General features: G+C 43.8%; 5 protein-coding genes across 10 annotated transcripts in view; 3 read left to right on the top strand and 2 right to left on the bottom strand.

Moving 5' to 3' along the window:
• The window catches only part of LOC100121978 (inactive rhomboid protein 1), a 97971-nt gene extending 85623 nt beyond the window's left edge, over positions 1-12348 (top strand). The window contains exons 10-18 of one of the 4 annotated variants that reach the window (XM_031921907.2): positions 5312-5631; positions 5707-5820; positions 5896-6135; positions 7131-7314; positions 8620-8856; positions 9376-9423; positions 9613-10103; positions 10177-10330; positions 10412-12348. In XM_031921907.2, coding sequence (XP_031777767.1) covers positions 5312-5631; positions 5707-5820; positions 5896-6135; positions 7131-7314; positions 8620-8856; positions 9376-9423; positions 9613-10103; positions 10177-10330; positions 10412-10843 — 2220 coding nt within the window. In that variant the 3' untranslated portion in view covers positions 10844-12348. The remainder of the gene's footprint in view (positions 1-5311; positions 5632-5706; positions 5821-5895; positions 6136-7130; positions 7315-8619; positions 8857-9375; positions 9424-9612; positions 10104-10176; positions 10331-10411) is intronic. The other 3 variants (XM_031921909.2, XM_031921908.2, XM_031921910.2) reach the window with 3 other exon arrangements.
• A 2999-nt stretch (positions 12349-15347) lies between these two features.
• Positions 15348-17263, bottom strand: TctexA (tctex1 domain-containing protein A). 2 transcript variants are annotated; one of them, XM_008217899.4, is made up of 6 exons: positions 16589-17263; positions 16327-16532; positions 16219-16279; positions 16021-16151; positions 15765-15958; positions 15348-15701 (listed from the first exon to the last, which is right to left on the bottom strand). In XM_008217899.4, the coding sequence occupies exons 3-6, from the start codon at positions 16271-16273 to the stop codon at positions 15536-15538; spliced, it is 546 nt and encodes a 181-aa protein (XP_008216121.1). In that variant the 5' UTR covers positions 16274-16279; positions 16327-16532; positions 16589-17263; the 3' UTR covers positions 15348-15535. The 2 variants fall into 2 exon arrangements, with proteins under 2 accessions (XP_008216121.1, NP_001177654.1); NM_001190725.1 differs by having other exon boundaries at positions 16219-16263; positions 16589-16623.
• Positions 16816-18827, top strand: LOC100679052. 2 transcript variants are annotated; one of them, XM_003423765.4, is made up of 2 exons: positions 16816-16951; positions 17260-18827. In XM_003423765.4, exon 2 carries the CDS (start codon positions 17263-17265, stop codon positions 18046-18048), a length of 786 nt encoding a protein of 261 aa, XP_003423813.1. In that variant the 5' UTR covers positions 16816-16951; positions 17260-17262; the 3' UTR covers positions 18049-18827. The 2 variants fall into 2 exon arrangements, with proteins under 2 accessions (XP_003423813.1, XP_008216364.1); XM_008218142.4 differs by having other exon boundaries at positions 16818-16951; positions 17263-18827.
• A 166-nt stretch (positions 18828-18993) lies between these two features.
• LOC100121925 (eukaryotic translation initiation factor 3 subunit B) lies at positions 18994-23275 on the top strand. The gene is made up of 11 exons (XM_003423763.4): positions 18994-19200; positions 19643-19838; positions 19921-20236; positions 20314-20664; positions 20741-20883; positions 20964-21099; positions 21575-21806; positions 21887-22067; positions 22184-22424; positions 22500-22608; positions 22690-23275. The coding sequence occupies exons 1-11, from the start codon at positions 19086-19088 to the stop codon at positions 22782-22784; spliced, it is 2115 nt and encodes a 704-aa protein (XP_003423811.1). The 5' UTR covers positions 18994-19085; the 3' UTR covers positions 22785-23275.
• Positions 23091-26172, bottom strand: LOC100121909 (CDP-diacylglycerol--glycerol-3-phosphate 3-phosphatidyltransferase, mitochondrial). The gene is made up of 8 exons (XM_001605466.6): positions 25990-26172; positions 25551-25728; positions 25363-25485; positions 25013-25290; positions 24651-24925; positions 24352-24585; positions 24080-24289; positions 23091-24002 (listed from the first exon to the last, which is right to left on the bottom strand). The coding sequence occupies exons 1-8, from the start codon at positions 26025-26027 to the stop codon at positions 23800-23802; spliced, it is 1539 nt and encodes a 512-aa protein (XP_001605516.1). The 5' UTR covers positions 26028-26172; the 3' UTR covers positions 23091-23799.
• Positions 26173-26644: the final 472 nt, after the last annotated feature.

Raw genomic sequence — 26644 nt, forward strand, 5'->3', positions numbered from 1 at the left:
ATATAAGAAGGCCATTCGGCGAAAAGTATTACACGGCACATCGCGAAAAGTTCGCAAAGCTGGAGAGGGACTACATACGCACACGAGGCTCTCTCTCTGTCCGGCTCTGAGTGCTAAGTTTTGAAATATGGCTGGCCGCGCTGAACTTTGCGAGAGAGAGAGAGAGAGAAGCCCAGTGTGTACACATATACTCGCTCGCTCGCTCCCTCGAGCTTTTCTCCTCCCTCCGCAGCAACAACGCGCCAGCGAGAGCTACTCTGCATGCTTCGCTCGTATCGATTCCCAGAGCCGGCTCTGTGTGTGTGTGTGTGTGAGAGAGAGAGAGAGAGAGAGAGAGAGAGAGAGAGAGCTGGACCGGACACTGCACATTCCAACGGCCAATGGCCGCTGCGCTGCTGCATCTCGGGCGCGCCGGGCATGTTGCGGAGGGACTGCTATACGAGGGGAAAGAATTCAGTGATTGTGTCGTTGTTCCATATAGCGAAGGGAATCGTCTCTGGGCGACGCGTAATTTAACGAAACCGCACTATAGAACTAACCTCCGCGTTTATACACAATACCGCATTGGCTGTTGTACACACCAAACTTGAAAAAGGAAAAAATCGACGCGTCCAACTCTCTTGCTCGAGATCTTCTCGCAAGTTTCAAGTGACAGCGCGAAGTCCGGCAAAGTTGGTCCGCTGCACACGTAATTCGCGTAAAAAGGAGAGCAAGCTGAAGTATACGTCGCGTGTGCGCAGTCCGGTCTGACTTTTACGAGCCGCGATATGACGCGCTTGTACTTCTAAGACTGACACTGACGTCGCGTCGCCGCAGTTTTAACGAAATTCGATGCTGAATTATTTAGGCTCCGCTGACACAGCAGCAGCAGCCAAGTTTTCGGCTCTGCGCGCCGTCATAATGCCTCTCTCTCTCTCTCTCTCTCTCTCTCTCTCTCTCTCTCTCTCTCTCTCGCGTATATAAGACGCGAACTTGCGGAGCTGCGCGAGGCGCAAACTTCAGGACACAATGTACCGCGGATCTCGCCGCAAATATTGATGCCTCGCGCGCGAGAGGGAACTTGTGTCTGCGCTGCTCTCGTCGTTTACCATGGTGTATTTATACTTGTAAATATAATATGGCACAAGTAATTGCGGGGGAGAGAAGAAGAAAGCTATATGCATAATGATGTGTGGGCATATCAGTGTCCTTCGATAGAATATAGAGAGGGAGAGAGAAGGAGAGACAGGTATACCGCAGGGTATTGCATAATGCGCGTATCAACACGTATGGCTCGTTTTGCCTTTATCAATTCATCGCGAAGGGGGCGGTATGCGCGATATTCCGGGTTCGCTGCTCCCGAGAATTATTGACGTTATTGCATGCACACACCCTCGCGCACGCATATACACACACACACACAGTCTCTCATGCTCAGCATATACGTACGCGTGTGTACACACGACTCGACAAAGTTAGCACGGGGACATTCCTCGTTGCAGAGAGAGAGAGAGGGGGGGGGAGGGGGAGAGAGAGCAGCCACCTTCGGCGCTAAATCTTCCGGCGCTAATTGCCCAAAGGCGGGATGTCGCGCGTTGTTGTACTTGTTGTTGTGGTAGTTTGCGCCGGAGAGAGTAAACCGAGAGCAGCAGCGCCGGCGATTATTAGAGGCCGAGTAGATGCAGGCTTGACGGATGCTCGTGTGTGTGTAAGCGAATATTTTGATCGTACAGAGCGAATAAAAGACGCAGAGCAGTCGCATCGGGTGTGCGCTGCTGTCATCCATTTATCAAAAGCATCGACCCCGACAACGCGCGTTGATCAATCGTAATTTGTAGGTCAAATCACAGCTCTCGTGTATGTGTTTGTGATTGATTCTCGCGAGGTCGCATCGACAAATTATTACTTTCGAGTTCTCGCTCTTTCGCGTATACAAAACTATAACGGAAGCTCTGAGTACGACGACGGCAGAGAGAGTCAAGATGTCATCGGTCAATCGCACTTACAGAGCGCGCTGTGTATCGCTAATGAATATCGGCACACGGCGCTTAATTCCAATGACGCCGGTCAGGCTTCAATTAGCTCGATGGGCCGTTATCCCTTCGCGCGTCTCTAATTCAATTATAGAAGTGTCGTATGCGCTCTCTGCTTTCGAGAGCAAATAACCGGCTGATTTCGAGCTTGCACGCGCTGACTTTTTTTGGCAAATAATATTTGTAAATCCTGTATGTGACCCGATCGCGACCAGGGCTTTTTTGAAAATTGCAATTTCTACTGTAAAACGCCCGTTCATTTCTCTCGATTATCGCCGAAGGCTGATGCGAATTTCAGGATTGCTCGCGTGAGCGATACAGAAAATAAATTCAAATCGGAGATATTCACAACCAAAAAAACTCGAAATTTCGGTCCACCTTGCTCCCTCAATCAATAATGACCACACCAACCAAATCAGGAACGTCCAGAATTATCGACAGTTCTAGCAGCAAAGAAATCAACAGCACCGCAGAGAAAGTCATCGAAACCCCTTTCGCTGACCTCTCTCCATCAGCATCGTCATCATCATCCTCTCGTGTCTGACAGCGACGAGTATAACATCAGCCCATGACGCCCCCCCCCCACACACACACACACACACACACACAGAGGCCTCCTGCATCCCAGTGCCACGAGCGAAGTGACGCGTGCGGATCAGCATGTATCTGGGCTAGACCAATAATGAAAGTATGAATATTCAAGAGCACGGAAGCGGCGCCGCGCGAAACAGAAAGACAGCATCGGGGGTGTGCGCGCGAGAGGTGTCAGAGCCACCGCTGGAAACTCCATGATGCAGAAGAGCAGGAGGTGGAGAGAAAGAGAGAGAGAGAGAGATAGAGAGAGAGAGAGAGAGAGAGAGAGAGAGAGAGAGAGAGAGAGAGAGAGAGAGAGAGCGATTGGATCGTTACCGGGACATTAATTACGATGTACCGGCCTCCGCAGCACTCTCTGCGCACACGAAGAACGCGAGGCACACAGCGGGGCATTAGTTGAAGCGCGACGCGCGCATTGTTTAACGCGGCAATTATTGAAAATCAATGTTATCCCATATACACACACAAGCGGTGCTCGCTCTCTGCGTGTATCGCGTATACATACGCGCGCGTGCGGCTAATGAAACGAGCAATTACGGCCGGTATGTAGTCGATGATAATTCGAAGCGAGCTCTCGACTGACGCACGCGTCTTTCTCTCTCGCTATTTTTTGTCTTTCGCGTATTTTTATTAATTTTGTGTTTATTTTAGGAATGAGCCGTGTATCAGGAGCGGGAACTTTAAAACCGGCTGCACGTCGATAGCAAGCGCCGGCGATAAATTCGAGACTCCGCGTCACGGATACGGATCCTAAAATAAAGAAGAAATACGACGAGGGGCGTAAACTTTTCTCTCGATCATTTTAATTGATATTCGTCGAAAACTCAGCGCGACGACGACGATCTTTATAATCGGACGCTTATACGAAGGAAGAAAAATTCTCATTCGCCGCGTTTGGCGAAAAAAAATTCCTCGCGAGTATAAGGCCGTGGAAATTAATTCCGACGACTGCACACGGCGCGACGAGAGCGAAACTGAGAAGAGGGCGTATATAGGTGTATTGTAGAGAAGAAGAGCGTTTTCTCCACTCGCTTGCATTGTTCCCGCGGAGAGAGCTGGACACTTTCTCTCTCCTCTGCAGGGGGAGGGGGGGGAGTTCCGGAGGGGAGCGCCGAGAAAAATGCCTGGCAACAGAGGTTTTACTCAGAGAGAGAGAGAGAGAGGGCGAGTGAAAGATTAATTCGTCGATTCTTATGCTCGCGCGCTCGCGACTAATTTACAGCGATATCGCGCCACATTTCAAGTTTTACGAGCCCAGCCGCCCGCTTACTCGCTCGCGTCCAGAGATCACCGAAATAATAGTCGAGCGCGGCCTCCTCGACTTAATAGTCCATAAATCAGCCGCGTTATAAACTCTCTCTCTCTCTCTCTCTCCCACTCGTGCGCGCGCGTGGGCGGTGGTGAGCTCTAGCTTCTGCGCAACGACGAGGTTACCTCGCGCGCAGGTGCAGCTACTCGAATTTATTCGTTATCATACAGACATCCTCCCGAGCAATTAGCACGAATCAACACTCGTCCATCCGACCCTCTCTCTAGGCTTGGAATATACAGTACTAAAGTCTAGACGCACGCAATTCAATCGCGATCATCTCGGCGTGTACACACGCGATAATCCCTTTGTCCCGGCTTGAAAAGCGCGTCTCACGTACACGCATGCCTGCAGTCGAAAACGGACGATGAAACCCTACACGCATCAGCATTATACATCCCGTTGGATCAGGCTCGCCGTTACTGCAGGCAGAAGAAAAGGGAGGCTTGCGAATACGCCCTGTATACATGTGTACTGCACGTATATACATATATGCATGTACGCGCGCATCTATCCACTATCTATTCGGCGAACTGGAGGAGGAGGTGGAGGACACGTATATAGCGTATAGCAACTGCTGCTACGGTAGTTGTCGTTCAGCGAACCCCTATAAATTTAGACGCGACTGCACAGCAACGTCGGCGTATCGAGTTCAACGATCGTCCTCGCTTATACGGTCCAGAATTTCTGCAGCGCGCGCGAGCTGCAAGGAGATTACTCGGAAGCTTCGAATTACCAAAATTCACGCACACGCGCGCGCGCGCGCTGGCAGAGCTTCCGTAAAATATATACGCTTTAATTCCAGCGAACTACCCCGGAGGATGGAGAAAGAACGCGATTAAAATTGTAATTTTATACAAGCCAAGAGAGAGAAAGAGGGGGGGGGGGAAGGTACGCGGCTTAACTAGCCACTAGGAAATTCTTGACACACATCCGCGCGAGCTTCCGCGAATTAATTCCGCAAGCGCGCAAGCTCGAAACTTCGCGCAAGAAAGAGAGAGATACATATAGAGTTGGAGCGCCGTATCGCTGCGGCGGGTGTATCGAATTCAAAATCAAGAGAGTACGCCCCGTAATTGCTCTATTGCTCGGTATCCTAGACTCGCGTACACACCCACCCACACACTGGCCGCTGGGGAGGTGTGCTGCCGTGTATGCCCCCAGGAGTTGCTTCGCCCGAACGATAAAGCCCAAATTGTTGCGGCTAAGTTTCTCTACGGACTTGCGGGATCTATATAGAGATGGATTTTTGAGAGGCTCGCCGAGTGCGAAAAGCGTCGATGATTATACGGGGTATCGTTATAGGCAAAGGTCAACCACGTACCTGAACACCCTTGAATCTCGTGAGAGCGAGCACGAACTCAAACCTTTTATTTATTTATTTTTTTTTTTTCAGACCCTGAGACGCCCGAGGCCATCGGAGCGGACAACAGGATTGGACGAGTCGCGAAGCTTTCCGCCCAGCGCCGTGCACACGGAAGAGCTGCAGTCGGACGAGGGCGCGACGACGGACGCGGGTCTCGACGACGAGGAGGAAGCCTTCTTCCAGGCGCCACCGCCCCAGGTGCCCTCTGTCATCGGCCAGGACAACAGCCAGGCGCAGCAGATTGGCGACGAAGCAGCCACAGCTTCGGGACTCGCCGAGGAAGCCACTCTCACGGAGGGCCTCAGGGGTGTCTCCGTCGTCGACTCGTCCGATGGACACACCAAGATCCGGTACGTGGAGGAAGCGAACTATGCAGTGAGCTTACGTATAGCCTGGGTCGATTCTCACGTTGTTGTTTGTCGCAGGAGTTCCTCGGTCATACAAAACTCGGACAAAGCGCAACCCGACGACAGAACGATTGTCGATGGACAAACGAGACGAACTCGTGGCATCTCCACGAGGGACTACTACACGCCACGGTGAGTCTTTCTTTTTCGAATACGATCCATGATCTCAATTCGTAGTGCATTGCCCTAACAAGATCTTTAATAAAGATCGGCTGCGTATCCTCACCACAGATCGAGACAAGAGCCACAGGAGATCGTGCATCCGATGTCGACTGGCATGGCTCAGGCGATCCAGGGCGGCCCCGAGGGACTCGGTGGCGGCGCCGCTGGTGCCAGGATCAAGTCCATGTTCGGCGGCAAGAGGATATCGCCGAGCACCATCGATCGGGTCTTCGACAACAGCAATCGCCGGCTGTACGGCATGGGCATTGTTGGACGCTTCTTCGGGTCAGTAAAGCGCTTGGTTCGACGGGAGGACTGATTTTTTTCATTGTTTGTCAAATATGCATGTTGTGATATATTTTTTTTTCGTTCAATAAAGTTTTTTACTCAATTATTCAAATCTCTGCTATGATGATGCCCGAGCGAAAAATGAATTATCAATCTCTTCAGTTTCGGTTTGCGTCAAAATTAAACGATAAAGTGAAAATTCTAATATAGCGGTGAGTCACGATCGAAAAAGCTAAATTGAAAAGTATTGACTCGATCGTTAATTTTCGGCGTTCCCCAATTCACTTCCGGCGCGCGTCCCGTTTCTCCTCCTCTCGAGCTGCCGAATCGATGACCGCTACGCGTGCGGATGATGAATTACAGCCCGACGGAACAAACAAAAATGAAATACGCGTTTCCGAATTAGCGCGCGAAGCTCGTCTGTCCTTTGCGTCCGTCGGATAAATAAGACGCGCTTTGTCGCCCCCCGAAAACAAAGACTCCGGGGTATCCCGCAATTTCGTTAAACACCCCGACGACGACTTTTTGCTTCCTCTGTCCTTTTTAGGCACTTAGCCCCCTTTTTTGTGCTTTACTCCACAATCGACGCTCCACTTTCCCTCCCTTCGCGTGACCTAGTTTTTGCGCTCGCGCTCACTCTCTTGGTTTTTCACTCGCGTCGTCTTTGTCGCGCCCGTCGTTTTACACCCCATTTCCTTGTTACTCCTTTCGCGTTTTTACTTATTCCCGCGGCTTTTTTCGCACACACCAGCCAGATGTTTTTTTCATCGCGCGCGACAGACATCACGCGAGTTCTCGCTTCGGTTGGCTCGAGCTTTCCTTAATTATGCGTTTGTTGCTCCGTCGAGTGCGAGGAGGAAGTTGCACGATGTTGATTTTCGGTAAGTCTGACTTAAGCCGGAACTATCTACTCGCGATCCTCGCGAATAGTCCGGCGCAAAAGTATTCAAAGTAATATCGGAAAACTGACTAAAGTGATTTTTCATTCGCAGAAGGTCGTTTCGCAAAAGTGTCGCGCAAAAGCCAGACGTACGGAGACAGCTGGACGACTTCGAGGACCACCGGCCGTACTTCACCTACTGGATCACGACTGTCCAAGTTCTCATCCTCATCATCTCGCTCGCCTGCTACGGCTTCGGGCCCGTTGGACTCGACCTGCACCACCGATCCAGTTTGGTCAGTCTTCCAACATCGAATTTGCATGCTTTTCGATCGAGCTCAGACTAGCAAGCTTTCATAATATAATGCATATCTGTACATCAAAGTTGCATAGTACAGCGTTGTTCCCGAAAAAAAGGATAAATCTCTCGTACAAGTTCGTAATTTAGGAGCAAGGGAGAGAGAGAGAGAGAGAGAGAGAGAGAGAGAGAGAGAGAGAGAGAGAGAGAGAGAAAGAGAGAGAAGGAGAGAGAAGACAACTCAAGTTTAACATCAAAGTTTCAGCTACTCAGAGATTCTTATCCTGACCTAATCCGCAAAGCCATACAAGTTTTAATGAGTTTTCAACATTTTCGATAGAGCCTCGCCCTTGCGCCGTGATTCAAAATCAGGCGAAACTCTCCTCGTAATGGAAGACGCGCGTCGCAAACGAAAGAAGAGACAACGTATATTTGCATTGCTCGCTCTCCCGGGCTTACGATATATGTACCGTTAATGTGGATTTTAATCCTAGCGATCAGCGGAAATAACGATAAAACCACACCGTATACGCATAACCATAGCAGCGAGTAAACAACGCGTGCTTGTGAATAATAAAATTAACCACTGACAAATTGGATTGCAAGCTCGCGCAATTCATTATTATACGTATATATACTCGCGAGCGCAGCAGACATTTCCCTTGACCGTATCGTTACTCATTTTATCAATTTTCGAATTTAATCCAGTTCCTAGCGCGCAAGCGCTGCGAGAGAATTAATTTCCATTTGCCGCGCGCGATTTTGCCGCTCGGCCGACTTGTCGGATATCTCTGACAAGAATCCGCGCGTGTCCGTGTGTCGCTGATGGTGGAAAAATGGTGTATATATTGCGAGCGCTTCTGTATTATATGTTGTTCGCTCTTCGATGCGGAATTTCCGAAGGTTGCGCGTGATGAATTTCGGACGAATTGTCACGTCGAATAAACAGATGAATAAATTTTTGTCTCGATGCCTCTGCGCTTTTTATTTTTCCCCTCCGTCTGTCATTCGTTTGCGCGCGCACGAGAGAGAGAGAGAGAGGGAGAGAGAGAGAGAGAATGGATATGAAATCGATAATTAAACGTTTCGTCGGAGTAGAGACTCTCTTTCGAACGTTTTAATAATTGAAACGGTTTAGCGATTATTGATTCCGTGGATGTATACCCTTAATCGTTGCTATCGAATCGTATTCAGAATATAAACGTTATTAATATTTCAATTCCGTGGTTGCACAGCTTCAATCGATCATTTATATTTACTTCATAGTCTTAAAAACTAACGAATTTTTGTTATGAAATCACAGGTGCTTGTGACGAGTCTCTCGCTGCAGCAGGTTGAATACCAGGAGCCGGCAAACTTTTGGTTGGGTCCACGAGCCTCGGATTTAATACATCTCGGAGCGAAATTTGCGCCGTGTATGCGAAGGGATATCAAAATATTGAAGGAGATCGACGTGTGGCGGGAAAAGGAGCGCGATACCGCCTGCTGCATCAGAAACGACGACTCCGGCTGTGTACAGTCCAGCAGAGCCGAATGCTCAGTGAGTTGATTTTCCGGAATTGTTTCTATTAGGACTTTGCATCGATTCCAAATAACGTTCAACGTGACGCTGTTAAAGCAATTATATTAAAATGGTTTCATATCGGAGTATTTTTCGGTAATTAAATTTAGGTCGAGGGTCGCAAATATTTTTTTCGGCCAATTACGCGCGGAATAATTAAGTTGCATTTTTTGTCTCCTGCGCTGAGAGATATAATAGTTGATGCGACCCAATTTTGCCAAAAAGTGAATATGGCGAGAAAAAAATCGAACAAAGTTCTAAATGTTAATCTAAACTCTTTTCTGAGAGACTTGCGACAGTTGATAATTATCAAAAGTGGAACGCCTAACATTCGTAATTGAGATGAATGTTACATATGCAACTTGAAAAATAACAAAATTTGAAGGATGATTTTCGAGGAAATTTATTTTTTGCTTCGCACGCGCGCGTAAATTGTCTCAAGTCTCTTGGAGTTGAAGATAAAAATTTTAATAATGGCATTATTTATAATAAAAATTGTTCTCTTTTAAAAACCAACTGGTCCGGGGGATGAGTTCAACGCCTACGGTAATAAACCTGTTCAAACGTAGCATGTTTGTGTAAACTGCGTAGATCTGTATATTTTTGTTTGTGAATGGTTACGTCACACAATATTATTTACAGTATATATAGATATCACCATATTGGTTTATACAGTATATTCGATGTCATTTCTAATTACCAAATCCTACCATTAATTTATAAAATTCCCTTTAGAATACTATATCCACGTGGAAGAAGTGGGGTCCAGCTGACAACGGCCCGGGCGGCCGTATCAGCGGCTCTGTATGTGGTCTGGACCCCAAGTTCTGTGACGCTCCGGCGAGTATAGCGCCGTACGAGTGGCCCGACGACATTACCAAGTGGCCCATCTGCCGTAAGATCAACCCGTTTAGTCAACGTTTCCGCAGCAAGGAGCCCAGTGCTCACGGCAATGGCAACTTTCCCATTGGCCGTTACAAGGATAAGATGGCCGAGCACATGGTCTGCGAGGTTATAGGTCACCCTTGCTGTATCGGCATACACGGCACCTGTCGCATCACCACCAAAGAGTACTGTGATTTCGTTCACGGCTACTTTCACGAAGAGGCTTCGCTCTGCTCGCAGGTGGAGTGTCTGCACGACGTCTGCGGAATGATTCCATTCCTGCACCCCGATTGGCCGGATCAGTTTTACAGACTGTTTACCACAACCTTCCTTCATGCTGGGTACGATGATCTTGTGAGCTTCGATCGTCCGATAGAAAATTTCGTAACTAAATGCGCCTTGCTTTTATTTCAGAATACTCCACATCGCCATCACACTGTTCGTCCAGTACTTCTTGATGAGGGATCTGGAGAAACTGACCGGCTCGCTTCGTATCGCGCTTATCTACTTCACCGGGGCTTTGGCTGGAAATCTCGCCAGCGCCATATTCGTACCTTACAGGGCAGAGGTGAGATAACTAGACCTGCATTCGATAAACTTTACTTGGACTCTAGTACAACCTTCTGACGCGTCTGTGTGCGTATTTCAGGTCGGTCCAGCTGGCGCACATTTTGCTCTGCTAGCAACCCTAGTAGTAGAAGTCCTGCACTGCTGGCCGATGCTCAAGTATCCTCGTCGTGCCCTGACGAAGCTCATTCTGATCCTGGTGGGTCTGCTACTCTTGGGCGTGCTCCCTTGGGTCGACAACTACGCTCATCTGTTCGGCTTCATCTTCGGCTTCCTCGCTGCGTACGCGTTCATGCCGTTCATCTCTTTCGGTCACTACGATCGCCGACGCAAGATCTTCGTCATCTGGGTCTGCCTGATTCTCATCGTCGGGCTGTTCGGCCTGCTGCTCGGGCTCTTCTACAACGTGCCCATGTACGAGTGCGAGCTCTGCAAGCTCTTCAATTGCGTGCCGTTCACGCGCGATTTCTGCGCCTCGCAGAACATCAACTTCAAGAGGGAGGAGCCGGTATGACACACGGGGCCGCGGCCACCGGTCGAGCGCGCTGTGCAGCCGTTCGGCCCCGGATTCATTCACGCTCGTCTTCGCCGCGCCGTCGCCGTCGTCGTCGCGACTGTCGAAGCCAAGCGGAGCTCTTTGTCACTCGGCGCTGTCGGATTGGACGGGCGAACAGCCTCGAGGTTCCTTCTTACTTGAGTTCGTTCGAACTTTTCGTTGTTGACACAAGCATTCGATTGGTTAGAGGTAGATTAATAAAACGTGTGACGCGAGGGACGAAGAGCTGTGCCGAGGAGCTTCGACCTTTGATTACTGCGAGGACAATTTTTGCAACGACTTGAGGTATTAGTCGAAATATAACTGTCCGACTAGAAAGTCTCTGCTTTGACTTTTCTTCGCTACTGCCAATTCAAATCAAGTTCAACCAAAGGGATTAAAGAAAAAGTAAATATATAAACGTACGGGAGAACAAAATCGAGGTAAAACGGATAACATTTCAGTCAGCGCTCGACAGAAAAACAATGCCTTAACAAAAAAAAAATAAATAAAATAAAAAATAAAAAAATCTTATTGATCCAATCAGACGAGGAAAAAAGAGGATGGGGGAGTGATTCAGGAATTAACTCTTAATGCCCGAAAGGATGTAAATATTTCTTAGGTACTTAAACTACTTTACTTACGGAAAAGTCGTTTTTCGTTCTGGGGTCGATGATATCTACCCCAGCCCTGGCGAAGTATTGTACGCTGAGGTTCGCAGAGTCCTTCGATTATAACAGTCGGCTGAAGGATCTCGAGACAAAGATGCGATGATGAAAAGTTAAAAGAGACAAAATGACGGTAATGACATGGCGCGAGCAAACTTGTAAATATGCGCTGGAAGGAGGACGAGAAAAAAAGATAGAGAACAAAAAAAAACCTGTGGATTCTTGTTACATACCTTATATATATAAGAATGACTTTTAATAAGATTGTAGTATTACGAAATGAATTCGACCGAATATATAACTTGTAAACCAGGAAAGAAAGAGACGATACGCGAGTCGTGCATGAATGAAGGCTATGTAGAAGTAAAGAAAAGTAAAAAAACAGATTAGTGGATGAAAATACAAAAAAAGACTTGTCTGCAACGAGGAAAGGCTTCGCAGAGAGTCTAAGACTTTGGTGGTACGAGGTGATCTCGATTGTGCATTTTTTTACAAACTCGTGTGCAGAATGCGAGAGTGTGCGAGTGCGTGAGCGACAAGGCAGAACGAATGCGTGAATGGATGGAAGCGCGAGAATACATTGTACGATTATATCAGAACTCTTAATCAATTTTTTCTGCGACTGTATATACGAATAACGATAAAAAATTTAAGATTAAGTACGAAGGAGTAAGAGGAAAGAGTGGATGAAGGAGAAGTGGTATTAGCGATTCGTAGGTTATCACGCACAGACATAACACAAAACACACACAAGTACACGCGGCATGTCATTTAAGAATTTCCATTAATGAAACCAAAAAAAAAAAAGAAAAATAATCATACTATAATGTCGTGAATGTGTATTTTATTATAAAAAAATAAACCCAGAGAGAAGAGAGTAAGTAAAAACAAAAACCCGGGCGCTGCGATTATATGCGAACGTAAATTCTGTGAATGGTGCGCAAGAGAGCCGCTTTGCGGAATCTGATGCTGAGAGCGAGAGAGAGAGAGAGAGAGAGAGAGAGAGAGAGAGAGAGAGAGAGAGAGAGAGAGAGAGAAAGAGTGAAATCAATTGTGCCACGAAAAGCTGCTCGAAGCGAATTATTCTGTAGCGTTTTTACTCATAGAACCGTCGTGTGTTGTTGAACGATGAACTGGCTGTAGTCCGTCGCCGCGCGGGTCCGTAAGATGTGCTCGGAAAAGACAGACTCGCTCATTGTTTTTCGTGTATCGTCCATACATATATGGTTTCGAGGTGCGGTTGTTGGTGCGCCCACGGTTGAAGACGTCATTTTTTTATACTAACACGCAGAAACGTGTCGGTCGGGTATTATAACGATATAAAGTACACGCAGAGCGCGAATAAAAAAATAATCATTAAAACAAGGGAGACGTTGAGAGTTTAGAACAAAAATTGTCGATAGAGCCTTGAAACGAAAGTAATAAAACAAAGACTTGGTAAGCTTGGGCGAGATAAGATTATTTGCGTTCGACGATCGACTGTAAGTGTTGCTTTTGATTATCGCGCAATCGAGAATGTTCTTTTCGGAGCTCATTTACGGACCGAGAAGTATAAGGATTTCTGTGCTGTCGGAGTTTGTTGGCTGGACGATGAAGCGGTACATCGCTACTTTTGTTGATTGCTTGAGGTTCGTTATAGTTGTTTACTCAGAACTATTTGACATTTGTATCTCACGACCAAAGTTCACTTTTAAACTGTACTTACGATAATATTACTTTGTTGCATAAAAGTACTAATGCTATATAAGTGAGAGGGTAATCATCACGTACTTAATACAAGTGTTTTTATAGAGCGTATTTATTCTTTCCAGCATTTATCAAGGGATTGTGCAATTTTTTATTCACAGCTATTGTTATTTTAACTAAAGATTTTTCGTGATTTTATTCTTCCTTTGTATTAGGAAATAAATGCTGGCATCGCACAGTTATACAGCGTAATTTTCATTCGATTGAAGTAGATTTAAATTTGTTGTACTTATGTCCATCGCGTATCTCATTATTTGTATAAATAAAATTAAGTTTCTCTGTGAGATTTAAATTCAGACAATGCATTTTTGTTAAGTTAAAAGATATATCCACTTTTCTGACTGTTTATTTTGTAAAGATGCCAAATATCATTATGATTCAAAAGTGTTCATAACTGTGAAATTTATTAAAGCAATTCAATTATTTTTCATAAGAGCACTATTATTGAATTGCCGTTGATGTATTTATTATTGTATCGATATCACGTATACTTTACCATCAACCGATTTCAAATATAGTAATAATCGATTTATATTTAAAGTGACAAAACAAAGACACTCGCTTAAAGATACGATCTAATAATTGTACTTGCAAAGCAGAAACGCCGATAGATGAATAAAAAACGAAGTGCAAGTGTGTGTACATGATGAGAGTATTCGAAAAGGTCGACGGTCAGCAAGTAAAGTATTGTTATTTATTGTAAATGTGTCACATACGAGGAAAAAAGTACGAGCGCGAAAGTGTAGCGCGACGCGAATCACGGAGTCAAAAGTAAGTGAATCACCATGAGACTAAGATGCGAGATCAAAAAATGAAAACGTAATGGGGCTGAACAAATTGAAAATCTTTGATATTTCCACGCCGAGCGCAACGACGTGAAGCATTCAGACGGTCTCACTTTGCGTTCATGTTATTTTTCGCGTACGTTTGAAGTAGCGGACGAGAGCAAGTGAATAATTAAAGAATCGCTCGCGCGCCGCCTCGCGCACACATAATTCTTGTACATAATTGCGGAGAGCGTCGCGGAAAAATGGACCAAGCGAGAGAGAAGCGCGTATAGCCGAAAGAACACGAGAACCCGTGCGTGTGTTAAACCTGACGATAAAAAATGAGATTTACAAAATGACAAAAAAAAATATTAAGAGATGCTCGCGATGAGTTATTTGTGTCAGTGCCGATGGATCGATTGAGCCCGATGTTTAGAGTCGTGTATAATTACAGTTATAATAATTATTAATAATCGTAACGCTTAAGAATCTGGAGGCGGAGGTGTCGCGCGATGATTGTTTGTAGAAGCGGTTAGTGAGTGCCAGCTGCGATGCGCCAAATAAACGTGATTTATTATGTGAACGTGATTCATGGTTAGAATATCTCAAATGTATTATTTCATTGCGACTAGATTTAAACAAACACGTATACGGATAAGTATTTGTTAAAATTTCATAATTTCTCTGTCAACCAATCATACCAGGAGGATCGCAGCTCGCACAAAGACTACCCTCATAGATTGTCGTGTTTTCAGTGCGTGAGCGTCGCGAGTCTATATAGAAAATTAGCAGATCGTTTTGAAAGTCAATCGAAAGAAGAAATAAATAGCATAAACAATCGTTTGGCCCTGAAAAGTCGAAAAGTGTAACATATACATATAGAGCTAAAAAGATGAACATGGAAACGAGAAGCGAGTGCTCCACGGCGTTGGCGCGATATTATTTTTCTGTATCCCTGTATCTATACGAAGCAGCAACAAAAAAAGTAAAGTACTATACATATAAAGTTTGAAGCGCGGAAGCGAGTGTCGACGAATGTATGTGCGAACTGAGAAGAGTTAAAAAAAACGATTAAAGTACGATTATTATATGATTAATGGGAGAGAGAGAGAGAGCGAGAGAGAGAGAGAGAGAGGAAGAAATTGCCGCTTTGATTTCACTGGTAATCGGAAATAAGGTCTTCGACTATGATTATCATTACCTAATCATAACGATACATTGTACTTGTCGCTGTTATATACATATATATATATAAATATATATAAAAAACGCAATATATTAATTTAATAATAATAAACAAAATGACAGAGTGTGTATTTATTGAAAAGAAATACCTTTATAAAACGAATTGCGTCGTTATTGATTTTTCTATCGTATAATATAAACAATTATGTGCATGTATAAAATAAATGAAAATTTATATAAATTTTTGCGTTTGGCCGATTATTTTTAACTGTCGTGGTTGCGTATATGCTCTTTAATTTTTGTAATCACTCGTAGTACAATGCCATGACCATACCGGCAGCGTAGAACGTGGGACTCTCGAAGACGTAGAAGGAGTAGGTGTCCCTCTCGGCATCCCAGAGTCTACCGTTCACCGAGACGACCGACTGGCCCGTGTTTTCGACTATCGTCATCGTTACCACGTACTTGACTCTGATCAAGGTTTTAGCTTTTAGTTACCGAATACTTCATAGCTTTGATTATAATAAAAATTACCGATCGTAGTCGGTCCTGTACAAACGATCGCGCACATCGGCTGCGAGGTTACGGCACAGATCAGAGCTGGTCTCGGGGTTGTAGCCTTGACCCTGGAGTGCCTCGTTCATGCACGCGGCGAGTATCTTGTCGGAAACCTCGCAATGAAACCTGAGGTAAGGCTCCAGTCTGAAGGTGTTCTGATACTTGGGCACCTGTGCATTACGAGATTTGTTTAAATTTTGATTCATTGTTGGGCATATTTATTTACACTTGCCTTAAAACCACCTTGACCGCTGGACCTCCAAGCAACGCTTTGTCGTGCCGCATACGACAGAGAAATCGAACTCACGAGCCGACTCTTGGATCGGGCCGGGACGTCGAAAGTCGCTTTTGACGGCTGACGAGCTTACGAATGAACATTGTTTAGTAGCTTATGCAAACGGATGTAAAATACTTTCTGAATCGGACTTACCAGCATCTTTCTTTGCAACGGCAATGGAATCCCTTTTTGGAGCAACTGTTGACATGTTTAACTTCATAAGCACAATTTTTAAAATAGTTTCAATATTGTTATACTAACAAGAATCTTTCTTAGCGATAGCGATGGAATCCTTTTTTGGAGCAGCTGTCGACATTTTTCTTGAAAAATAATCCAATCATGAGTACGTAACTGGTATTCCGTAAATAAATTGAATAGCTATTTTTAAATTAAAATCCAGCTTCGAAATTCGTTTCACGTTTAACTGACAATTTTAACGGATCATTCCAGAAAAGGTTACGTCCATCCTAAAATTAACGATTAACTTATAAACAAAAAATCTCCAAAACGATGCGGTACTTACCTGAAATATTATCATGAAATATGCGGGCAATCTATACCGCTCCCGAAATTGAAAACAAAAACAAACGAGGCGTCGTCAGAAGGTCCTGCAAAAGTGGCAATAACCAATCGGCGAGTAGCCGATCGTTGATGCTGTCCATTATGTTTCTGTAATCTGTGTTGTGATGCTTCGGCAGTTGGTGATCGGTAGCGATCGCCGAACGTTTGATCGGTACCATCAGATCAGTCCTGTCTGGTCTGCACTGCCGAACGGAAGTGTCCTAGTAGTGTCCTGTGCAGTGTTTATACTCGTATAGCCCGCTGTGATTTTCCTCCTGTGATTGTCTCCTTCAGCAAGTCTTTACGAAACTCAAAGATTAGTAGAGTGAGTTGTTTCTGACTTTCATCGAGAAAAATTTCGAATTTTTGCGGTGTGTCTCGATCGAGTTATCTCCTATGTTGTTATCACACTCTTTCCTATCGGTGGTAAACAAAAGCTGTATACAGTTGATAAACGATCTTTGTATATATATATACGTTACGACAGTTACGAAGTTTTGGACACTCGAATTTTAGCAAAAGAAAATTTAATAAATACAGATTAATCAACCGATCGCCGCAGTGTCTTTTATCGTTTGAAATGCAAAAGCACAAAATTTTATTTGAGAAAATAAAATTTTCATTATCTTCCAGCAGATGGGGCACGTAGATAGGACCAGCCTAAAGAAGGCGTGCCTCGAATTGAACGAGGCGCGCATTCGAGAGTTGATAGCGGAAGGCGCCAACGTCAACGGCAGTGGGCACTTGGCGTCGTTAGTAATCGTTTCATTAACGATCATCCAACGTAGAAATGAGCCTGGCATCGCAAGAACTGCGAGACGGCTGTTGAGATTGTTGCTCGATTCTGGCGCTGACCTGAATCGCACCTGTAGCAGTCCTCAGGAGGAGGGAAATCCGACGATATTCCAAACGATCGTCTGCTACAATCTGCCTTACCCTGACGCAGCCGTCAATCTACCACGTATAGTACTCCAGCATGTGGCCTTTATCGAGGCAACAACCGAAAGGCAGATATTCAACGAGGTCAACAGCGCGTACATCCAGGCAAACGCGGAGCTCTTCACATTTTACACGTTATGTAAAGCCGAGTTGACGGTTATGGGCAGCAGTAGAGTCTTCGAAAGGTTGGTCCACAGCGTCACCTACTTGGAACTTTTGACGCAGACAGTGAGAGTGGTCTCGCGTTACACGAGGAGCGAGGAATTTCGCAACATTTTCTTGGCCACGTATCACATTCGTTTTCCCGTTTACGCATCGCAATTGAGAGAGAAGTACGACGAGGCTGATACCAGACGACAGAGGATGGATCGGTTCACTGCTGTGATGAGTAGTGCGATGAACTTTGACGACAACGACTTTCACGACGTATTGTATGACAGTTTTAGCGAGGAGGAGATTAACAATTTTATTGGGGATAATTAATGACAGAACTAACGGTAAATTCATTTTTTTGTTTTGCTTATGAGAGACGGATCGTGATTTTATTTATTTATTTATTTTTTTTAATAATAATAATAATTTAATCCACCTGATGTAATTAACTGAAATGTCAACAGAATTTTGATTTTAAAATATGTACAACCTGTAACATTTTATTCGCTTATGCTGGTAGATGAATTGTGTACGTACGTTTTATTACAATCCACATAAACAATAATATATAGTATTTGTCCAATGTTTTGAGATTTGAAACGGCATCATGTTATTACATTTAACATCCTTCCTCAATTTTTCCGTTACTTTGCAAACGTAATGCTAATTCAGTTCTTCGATTATAAGAAGATTTTGCTATCAAGCCCGAGTCGATGCAAGCTTAGAGCTACAGGTGTGGAGCTATTAATATACACTGAATATACTACAGAGAAACAAAGAATTTGTCGAGGAATTCGAAGCTGGCCATTATTATTATGGACGTGGCTGTCGCTAGACAGCAGAAAATGGAACAAGTCTTTGCTACACTAAGTAAAATGCTTTTCGAGAATATTTGTAAATATTTAAGCGAAGGGGACTCCAATTTACCTATTCAGCACTGATATTTCATGTACCCCTTTGGTACTTATACAACGTATCCTACTCTGTATAAATACAAAAATATCTTTTTACCCGAGACAACGATGTGATGCTGCAATGAGTTATAATAATCGGATTTCATTGTGTATTCGACCTATGTGATTTAATAAAAGAATGGAAATATCTGAGTATTTTGGCGCTATATGTAGAAACCATCATACTCCACTTCCTGCTTCCAGAATGAATTTAAAATTATGATCTTTTTCGCGCCGACAATACTATGGCGCCCCCAGCGGAATTCGACACTCGGCGAACACTCCATCGCGCAGCTATACTACATAGTACATACTACATACACCAAGCCAAACTAACTCTCTCCTTTAGCCGCGCGTGCCATCGTCGGTCCTCCTCGCGTGCCTCCTCTCCGGCACGTATCCTCAATCTAGAACATGGCAAAGAAAAGAGTGCCTCTTTGGCCGCCGGGCGACGAGTCCAGCAAAAATCCGGACGACGAGCCCAACTTCAGCGATCCCGATGACTTTGACGACGACATACCCGACGAAGGTGAGTCGCGCTTCTGTCATGACACTTTGCAGCCGCTGCTGCCGCATGTTCTCGCGATTCGGTTTGCATCGCTGCATATGGGCGAGCTGAACAATCTCGGGATTCGACCCGCGTAAGTGTTGCTCGCTCTTTTTCCGGGCCTTCTCGGAGCTCTACGACCTGGTGATTGCGAGAATCGCGGTGTTTACTTTCCGGGGTAGCTCGGGCGTATTTGAGGTTAAGTCCTAACCTAGAAGTGCTTCGCTGGCGAGCTAGAGAGAGAGAGAGAGAGAGAGGGGGAGGAAACTTTGATGCTAAAGATGTTTGTGTGGATATTCGCGGAGAGCAGCTGGTTCGTTGTGTGATTGTTAGTGATTGTGATTATTGGGGCAAAAAGCAACGGGTCGTTGCTCAAAGTTGTTTTAAAGTGGAAATTGTGCATCGGTGACTATTTCTGTTGCAGAACTTCTGGAAGACCTCCTGCCGCAGAAGCCATCTGAGACAGAAGGTGTTGATTCGATCATTGTCATCGATGGAGTTCCCAAGGTTGAGCCGAAGCGGCTGGAAAAGCTCCAGTCTGTCATTGAGAAGATCTACGGCAAGTTTGGCACCATTGTCAGTAAGTCCTATCCTCAGGATTCAAATGGGATGACCATAGGGTAAGCCACAACTGCTATGATGCACAACTGTCAGCATTGCTGGATTTGTATTGCATAACATCATTGTTTTATTCTCTTCCAGATATGTGTTCTTCGAGTACAGCGACCCCACCAGTGCCTTGAATGCAGTGAAGCAGGCCAATAACTACAAGATTGATAAGGTGCATACCTTCAAGGTAAATCTCTTCTCTGACTTCAAGAAGTACGAGAACATTCCTGAGGACTGGAAGCCACCTGAGCCACAACGTTTCCAGCCCTTCACGGATCTTCACAACTATCTGCTGGATCCAGATGCGTACGATCAATTCTGTATTGCTGTTGGTAGCAATGGGGGAGCTCCTAACGTCCAGATCTGGCAGAACTGTCAGCCAGAGCCTGTTTGCGTTGAGGACCGTGCTGTAAGTATTAGACTTTGAAACTCTTAACTAGTTAAGCAAAAGAAATTGGTATAATTTTCATTTTTCGTGTTATTTAGCGCTGGACGGACACGTACGTCAAGTGGTCGCCACTGGGTACCTACTTAGCCACCTTCCACAAGCTTGGTGTTGCTCTGTGGGGAGGTTCCAACTTTACGCAGCAGATGAGGTTCTTACAGCGTGGTGTCGAATGCATCGACTTCTCGCCGAACGAGCGTTACCTTGTGACCTATTCGCCACGCGCGGAGGCCGACGAAAAGCGACTCGTTATGTGGGACATCCTTACTGGACAAGAGAAACGATCCTTCTTACCAGAGGGTCCCAATGTCTGGCCCATCTTCCGTTGGTCCCACAATGATAAGTACGTCGCCTATATGGGCGAAGATGTTCTCAGTGTGTACGAGACGCCGGTAAGTTAAGGAACTTTCAACGACTACGTCAATTTAGTTTTTAATAAACTGAAAACTAATTGCTCGTGTGTTACAGTCATTTGGTCTATTGGACAAGAAGAGTATAAAGATCCCGGGTATCCGGGACTTCAGCTGGTCGCCGACCGACAACATCATTGCCTTCTGGGTTCCCGAAGACAAGGATGTACCCGCCAGGGTGACACTTATGGAAATTCCCAGGTAAACGCGACCTTCCTTATTTCTTTGTTCAATCCATCATTGTTGGATATCGTTTGTCCAACGTTTTTTTTTATTTTCAGTCGTAACGAAATCCGTAAGAACAATATCTTCAATGTTGCTGACTGCAAGATTTTCTGGCAGAAGTCCGGTGATTATTTGTGCGTGAAAGTCGACCGTTTCGCCAAGAAGAAGGAGAAGACCGAGCAGAAATACACGGTATATAATTTTACGTGTTAACGTTTCATTCTCATGCTCATCTCAACATGAGTAACTGTACCAATGACTGCTTTCATACTTTCTATTTTGATTTAGTTCCAAGATTATTTCATTTTAACTCTACTCCATGTTAATTTATAATCAAAATTTATCATTTGATTTTCAACTCTGATTATTTCGTTTACGTTCGAATTTATTTAAAAACTTATTCTATTTTTTTCTCAATTTTCTATAAGCATCTGTAACTTTAATCTGACTATGAAAAATCATCATCGTAATCTGAATGTTTTAGCATAAAGGTACAATCACTCAAAAAAAAAAAAACATCCAAACTGTAAATAGTACGATTGCAGTTGTGAACGCCCATAACTTCTGCAACGTCAGTTTTGGGACATCCACATTCATCCACAAAAACATTGACATACTATATATACTTGTTTCAAAATTTACTAATTCTTTTATCTAAATTTTCTAGGAGAGTTGTAAATTTCAAACGTTGCAACACTTTCAGGGAATGTCTTACAACTTTGAAATCTTCCACATGCGCGAGAAACTTACCCCCGTTGACAGCCTAGAAATTAAAGAACCAATTCACGCTTTCGCATGGGAGCCTGTTGGCAACAAATTTGCCATTATTCACGGAGAAACATCGTCGGTGAACGTTAGTTTTTACGAAGTGCGCTGTGGACATCGTCCCACGCTACTTAGTAAGTCATGCTTTCTGCGATCCTTTTTAGTCATCGACATATTTATTACGGTTGAACTGTAAAATACATCTCTTCTTTAGAAAAACTGGAAAAGAAAGCGTGCAATCACTTGTTCTGGTCGCCTTCGGGTCAATTCATCGTGCTGGCCGGTCTTACAACCATGTCCGGTGCCCTGGAATTCATCGACACCAATGACTTCACGATCATGAACCTGACGGATCACTACCAGACTTCCGACGTGGAGTGGGATCCTACTGGACGGTGAGTGAAAGAATGCAATCTGTGCGCAAGCATACTTGCTTAATATGCATCCGTGAGTGAAATAATACGAACGATGCAAAAGATGAAAATAAGAGGAATTGTGTATCGCTTTGCAGTTACGTAGTGACGTCGGTAGCGAGCTGGAAAACGAGCGTAGACAACGGTTACTGGCTCTGGACGTTCCAGGGCAGAATTCTGAAGAGGGTTAACCTTCACCAGTTCCATCAGTTTATGTGGCGCCCAAGGCCGCCAACTCTGCTTACCCCCGAGCAGATCAAGGACATCAAGAAGAACCTCAAGAAATATTCGGCGCAATTCGAGAGCAAGGATCGCCTCCGTCTCACGCGCGCTTCAAAGGTCACTACTTCTTACTTGTTTTCTTTTGGTCTATGTTTTCGTATGCGCTTTTGTACTTATATTTTTAAATTGTAGGAACTAATCGAGAAACGTTGCGCGTTGATGAAAGAGTTCGAGAGCTACCGCGCGGATTGCATTGAACGATGGAACAAGCAGAAGAAACGTCGTATGGAATTGCGTCAAAGTAAGTACAGTTACATACAGCGCCTCTTATTTTTTTCGGGCCTTTATAATGCCATTAACTTTTCGATACTTTGTCTTTCAGATATCGACACAGATGAATTGGATTCAGATACCAAGAATATGGATGAGGAGGTTGTGGAATTTTTCGTCAAGGAAGAAACTTTTGAAGAAAAATAAACAAACCCGTTGAAGCTGTTTCTGTTACAAAGGCAAATCACTTGACGATCTTAGATTTGCCTGTCTATACGGCGAAGTACATCATCTACCAGGAGACGACCGGCGTCATTTATACTTACAGACAAAAAAAGAACCATTCAAAGCATACACACAAATTTAGGGAAAAAGTATTTTAGATGAGTGCCAGTGGAGCCGGACTGTTAAAAACTTTGAGGGAAGAGATGATTCTACCGATCGATCGACAGATCGAGAAAAAAATGTTAAAAAGTAAAACCGGTTTATTATATGTAAAAATGACGGTCGAGGTAGATCACGTATTCGTTTTATTTTATCATTACATCGGATTCTACCATATTCCTTACAGAATAGCAGGGAATCTTAAACATCGGACAATGTATTATCGTCCAGACTTGACAACGTCACGACGAACTTTTTATTATTTATACAATCCGATTTCGTCTAAAATAAATATACAGTTTCATCGATGTAAAGAGCGATTTGCTGCTTTCCCTCTCTTAGCATTAGGAAATGCTGTACAAAGATAGATAAACAACGTATGCAGAGAGTAGATAGAATTTTGTGTAAACATTGCACGAATATGAAAAATTATTTGTATTTTTTTAGTAGAGGGCATAAAGAATGATTGTACATTCATTAGGCGTCTAATTCAGTTTACTTTTGGCTTTGGTACAATAATCAATCAGTATCTGTAAATTTTTCTAGAAAATAGTAAAAAAATAAGCTGCATATAATTTACAATAAAAATCTGAAATTCTATTCCTCTAGAGTATCAAAACAAAATTTATTGATAGATGTTTAAATAATAATACGTTCACAAAATTCTGTCAGTCGCTGCCTTTTGATATACTATTATTATAAATTAATATTAAAGAGTTTTCTTTCTCACTTCTCATGTCAACAGTTCGCTAAAGATAAGATTCATAATGCAAACTAAGCATAGGAGCTCTTATTAAAACTAAAGTCTCTATTTCGATCAACGAAACGATTCAATACATTAGAAGTAATAACGGAAGAAAAGCACAACCATGCGAACCCACGCAGGGGGTACTCTGTCTCTTTGCGAGAACGTCCTTTGCGTCACTGGTTTTGCACTATCGAAGAGCCTCTCGTATTCTTTCTTGAGGGATTCCTGCAATTTCTCGTTCCGCGTCATCACAGCTATCTGAGTTTCCAGATCTCGCTCGACTGATCGATAGCCTGAAACAAAACGGTAACTCATGAATGTGCGACGTATTTTCAGAAATGATCTTGTTACTATATTTTCGTATTTTTACCAAAATTAGGAGAACCAATGAGGGTGAAACTAGGCTTCTGTTCGTTAGGCATGGAGTACCAGAGTCCTTTCGCGTGATACGTCCAACCTGGCTTGGCAAACTCCCACAATTGAATCCTGTCGCTCTGGCTCATTTTCTCGCACATTTTGAAAAACGACTCCTCGATTTTTGTGTAGGCTGCCGGGATTCCTCCAGCTATACCTTTTGCATCTGGAGTTTGCAAGAATTAGCTTATATTTATAAAATTTTTAAAAAAGTTTAAAAACGCGTACCGAAAAATCCGTTTGCCTCGGGATGAGCCGTAAGTAAGTGACAGTCTGCTCTGCAAGAGTTTAGTATGGCAGTTCTGAATTCTGTGGTCAAATTAAAGTAGCCAGTGGCTAGTCTCAGTGTCGCGCCAGTTGGTGCCCTCTCAAGGATTCTTCGCGTTATTTCGCTATCGTGCCTGATGTTTAACTGGCCCATTTGAACCAGCGGAAATACCCAAGTGTCCGTTCTCGGAATTTCTGTACAGAAAATAATGAAATGTAATCAACGACCAAAATAGACAATTTTCTTTTCACAAGCATACCAGCTTTGTACAATTCCGAACGCTTATTGATTTCCGCTTGAAACAGATTGCGTATTCTATCCGAAGCCTCTTCTGTGAATTCTTCATCAGGACTTTCGAAAGGATGTGAGCTTATTTTGTCGCTAAAGCGCGTGCTTCCGTCCGACTCCAGTTGAAAACTGAATTCCGATACCTTTTCCACGAGACTGCAGTAGAAATCGCACAGTTCTTTGCAATCCTCGAGCATGAAGTAACGATCTTGTCGGTTTTTGAAGTAGTCATTACTTAAATTCGCTCTAGAAGCATTTAGAGAAAACTTCGTAAATTTTTTGAGCCATCAATCATCGCACTGTTTGCAATGTCATAACGTTCAAATTATTTACCCGCTAATTATGAGCGTATCGTCGAACAAATACAATTTCATGTGTTGCAATCCAATGAGCTCGTTGAAACGATCTGGTATGAGAGCTTTCAAAAAGCCTCGTAATCTCGGCGTGTGATACAAGAAGACGCGACAGCAGTGACCATATTTTCCTTCCAGGAGAGGTCTCAAGATTTCTTTTGAGTTCATTTTTCCTCGAGAACCTCTCATGTAGTCCAGCAAAATATTTACCTCCACATTTCCATTGTTTGATTCTACCGTTTGTTTTATAGTCTTCACCTGAAAGGTCATACATTTTCAAATGACTAATTCAACAATTGCAATAATTCAAATACTCCATTAATGAATTACCAATTCGGTTTCTAACTTTCCAGTGCCTAAGTATAATGAAGCCAGTGTTATCCTTGTTTTGGCAGTTTTGCATTTTTCTAACAAAGTTGAATAAAATTCCGATGGCTCGTGAATGATTGTGACCTGTAATTATACATTAAGTGTGATAACTGTCCACACTTGTTTGTAATCAATGATGCGATGAATACCTTTGATCCATCGACAGGAAAAGCAGGCGCAGCTTTGTGGAGCCAGGCAAGACTGCTACTTTCTACTTGGACAGCTTCAAAGTCAGTGATCTTCTCGTCGTCCAGCATTGCTGCATGCATTTTACACCTGACAATGCAGGTCAAAACTTTCTGTCTTCGAAGCTTGGTCCTGGGAAATCTGTGTTGAAAAAAATTTTTTTAGTTAAAACTTTAACTTACAGTAACAATTTTCGAAAAGATGAATTAAAAATATAAATTTCATTTGAATAAATAAATATCTGAACTCAAGCGTGACTCTATAAACAAACAAGCTAAGCTTTGACTCTGTCACATCCGTATTTCATCACAATCTTATTTTAAACGTAGAAATAACGTTGAGTGATATAGCTCTCATAAACGCACGTATACCAAACTTTTAGGTTAGAACGAGAAAACGAACCTTCTCAAAGACTTGACACAGATAGAAAGACTCGACATAATCGGCGATCCCTTGGCGACACCAGTCTAGGTGTATTTGCTCACGAACTTGTTAAAAACATTTGGCGGGCTGTGTAAAAAAAGGTCAAAACGATCGCAGGGGATGAGTAGAGTATGTTGACTGAACGCGGAGCAGACGACGACTGACTCGCGCTGCGCAGAGCAAAATCTGCAAATTTGGGCACGGGCACAAATCATGTTTCGTACTTATATATTTTTTATTTAGTATATAAGTAGTTGTTGCTTTTATTTATATAAGCAACGCCTTGGGGTTGTGAAATTTTGACGACTGGCTTGGCGACAAAGAGACTCGGCTCGGTTCGGCGTGGAATTGTAAATAATTCTTGGTTCGCGAAAAATCTGATCGGTGACGGAAAGTTTTTCAATATTATTATTTTTCAGTGCGCATACGAGATTAGATGGTATGAATATAATTGATGATTTCGAAGTCACGCAGAATTAGGCGGCTAGATGCGCGCGCATCGCGAGCCGTGATTAATTCCCGCTATTGATTTTTTAAATTTAAAAGGTCGGAAATCGAGTATCACATTATGTTGTAGCCACTTATTTTTGGAATTCGTAAAATCAATAGTTCATAAAGATAATGATGGGTACAG

This window comes from Nasonia vitripennis, chromosome 1 (assembly GCF_009193385.2).
Source record: "Nasonia vitripennis strain AsymCx chromosome 1, Nvit_psr_1.1, whole genome shotgun sequence".
Lineage (NCBI taxonomy): Eukaryota > Metazoa > Arthropoda > Insecta > Hymenoptera > Pteromalidae > Nasonia > Nasonia vitripennis.

Bases quoted from the DNA above. Each gene is read 5' to 3' on its own strand.
- TctexA (NM_001190725.1), bottom strand. From the start codon at position 16,381: ATGTCGACAGCTGCTCCAAAAAAGGATTCCATCGCTATCGCTAAGAAA. The intron at 16,152-16,218 runs GTAAGTCCGATT...TTCATTCGTAAG, and splicing joins CGTTGCAAAGAAAGATGCTG to CTCGTCAGCCGTCAAAAGCG. The intron at 15,702-15,764 runs GTAATTTTTATT...AACCTTGATCAG, and splicing joins TACAGGACCGACTACGATCG to AGTCAAGTACGTGGTAACGA.
- LOC100679052 (XM_003423765.4), top strand. From the start codon at position 17,263: ATGGGGCACGTAGATAGGACCAGCCTAAAGAAGGCGTGCCTCGAATTG.
- LOC100121925 (XM_003423763.4), top strand. From the start codon at position 19,086: ATGGCAAAGAAAAGAGTGCCTCTTTGGCCGCCGGGCGACGAGTCCAGC. The intron at 19,839-19,920 runs GTAAGCCACAAC...ATTCTCTTCCAG, and splicing joins TCAAATGGGATGACCATAGG to ATATGTGTTCTTCGAGTACA. The intron at 20,237-20,313 runs GTAAGTATTAGA...CGTGTTATTTAG, and splicing joins TTTGCGTTGAGGACCGTGCT to CGCTGGACGGACACGTACGT.
- LOC100121909 (XM_001605466.6), bottom strand. From the start codon at position 26,027: ATGTCGAGTCTTTCTATCTGTGTCAAGTCTTTGAGAAG. The intron at 24,586-24,650 runs GTATGCTTGTGA...TTTTCTGTACAG, and splicing joins TTCGGAATTGTACAAAGCTG to AAATTCCGAGAACGGACACT. The intron at 24,003-24,079 runs GTAAAAATACGA...GTTTTGTTTCAG, and splicing joins CATTGGTTCTCCTAATTTTG to GCTATCGATCAGTCGAGCGA.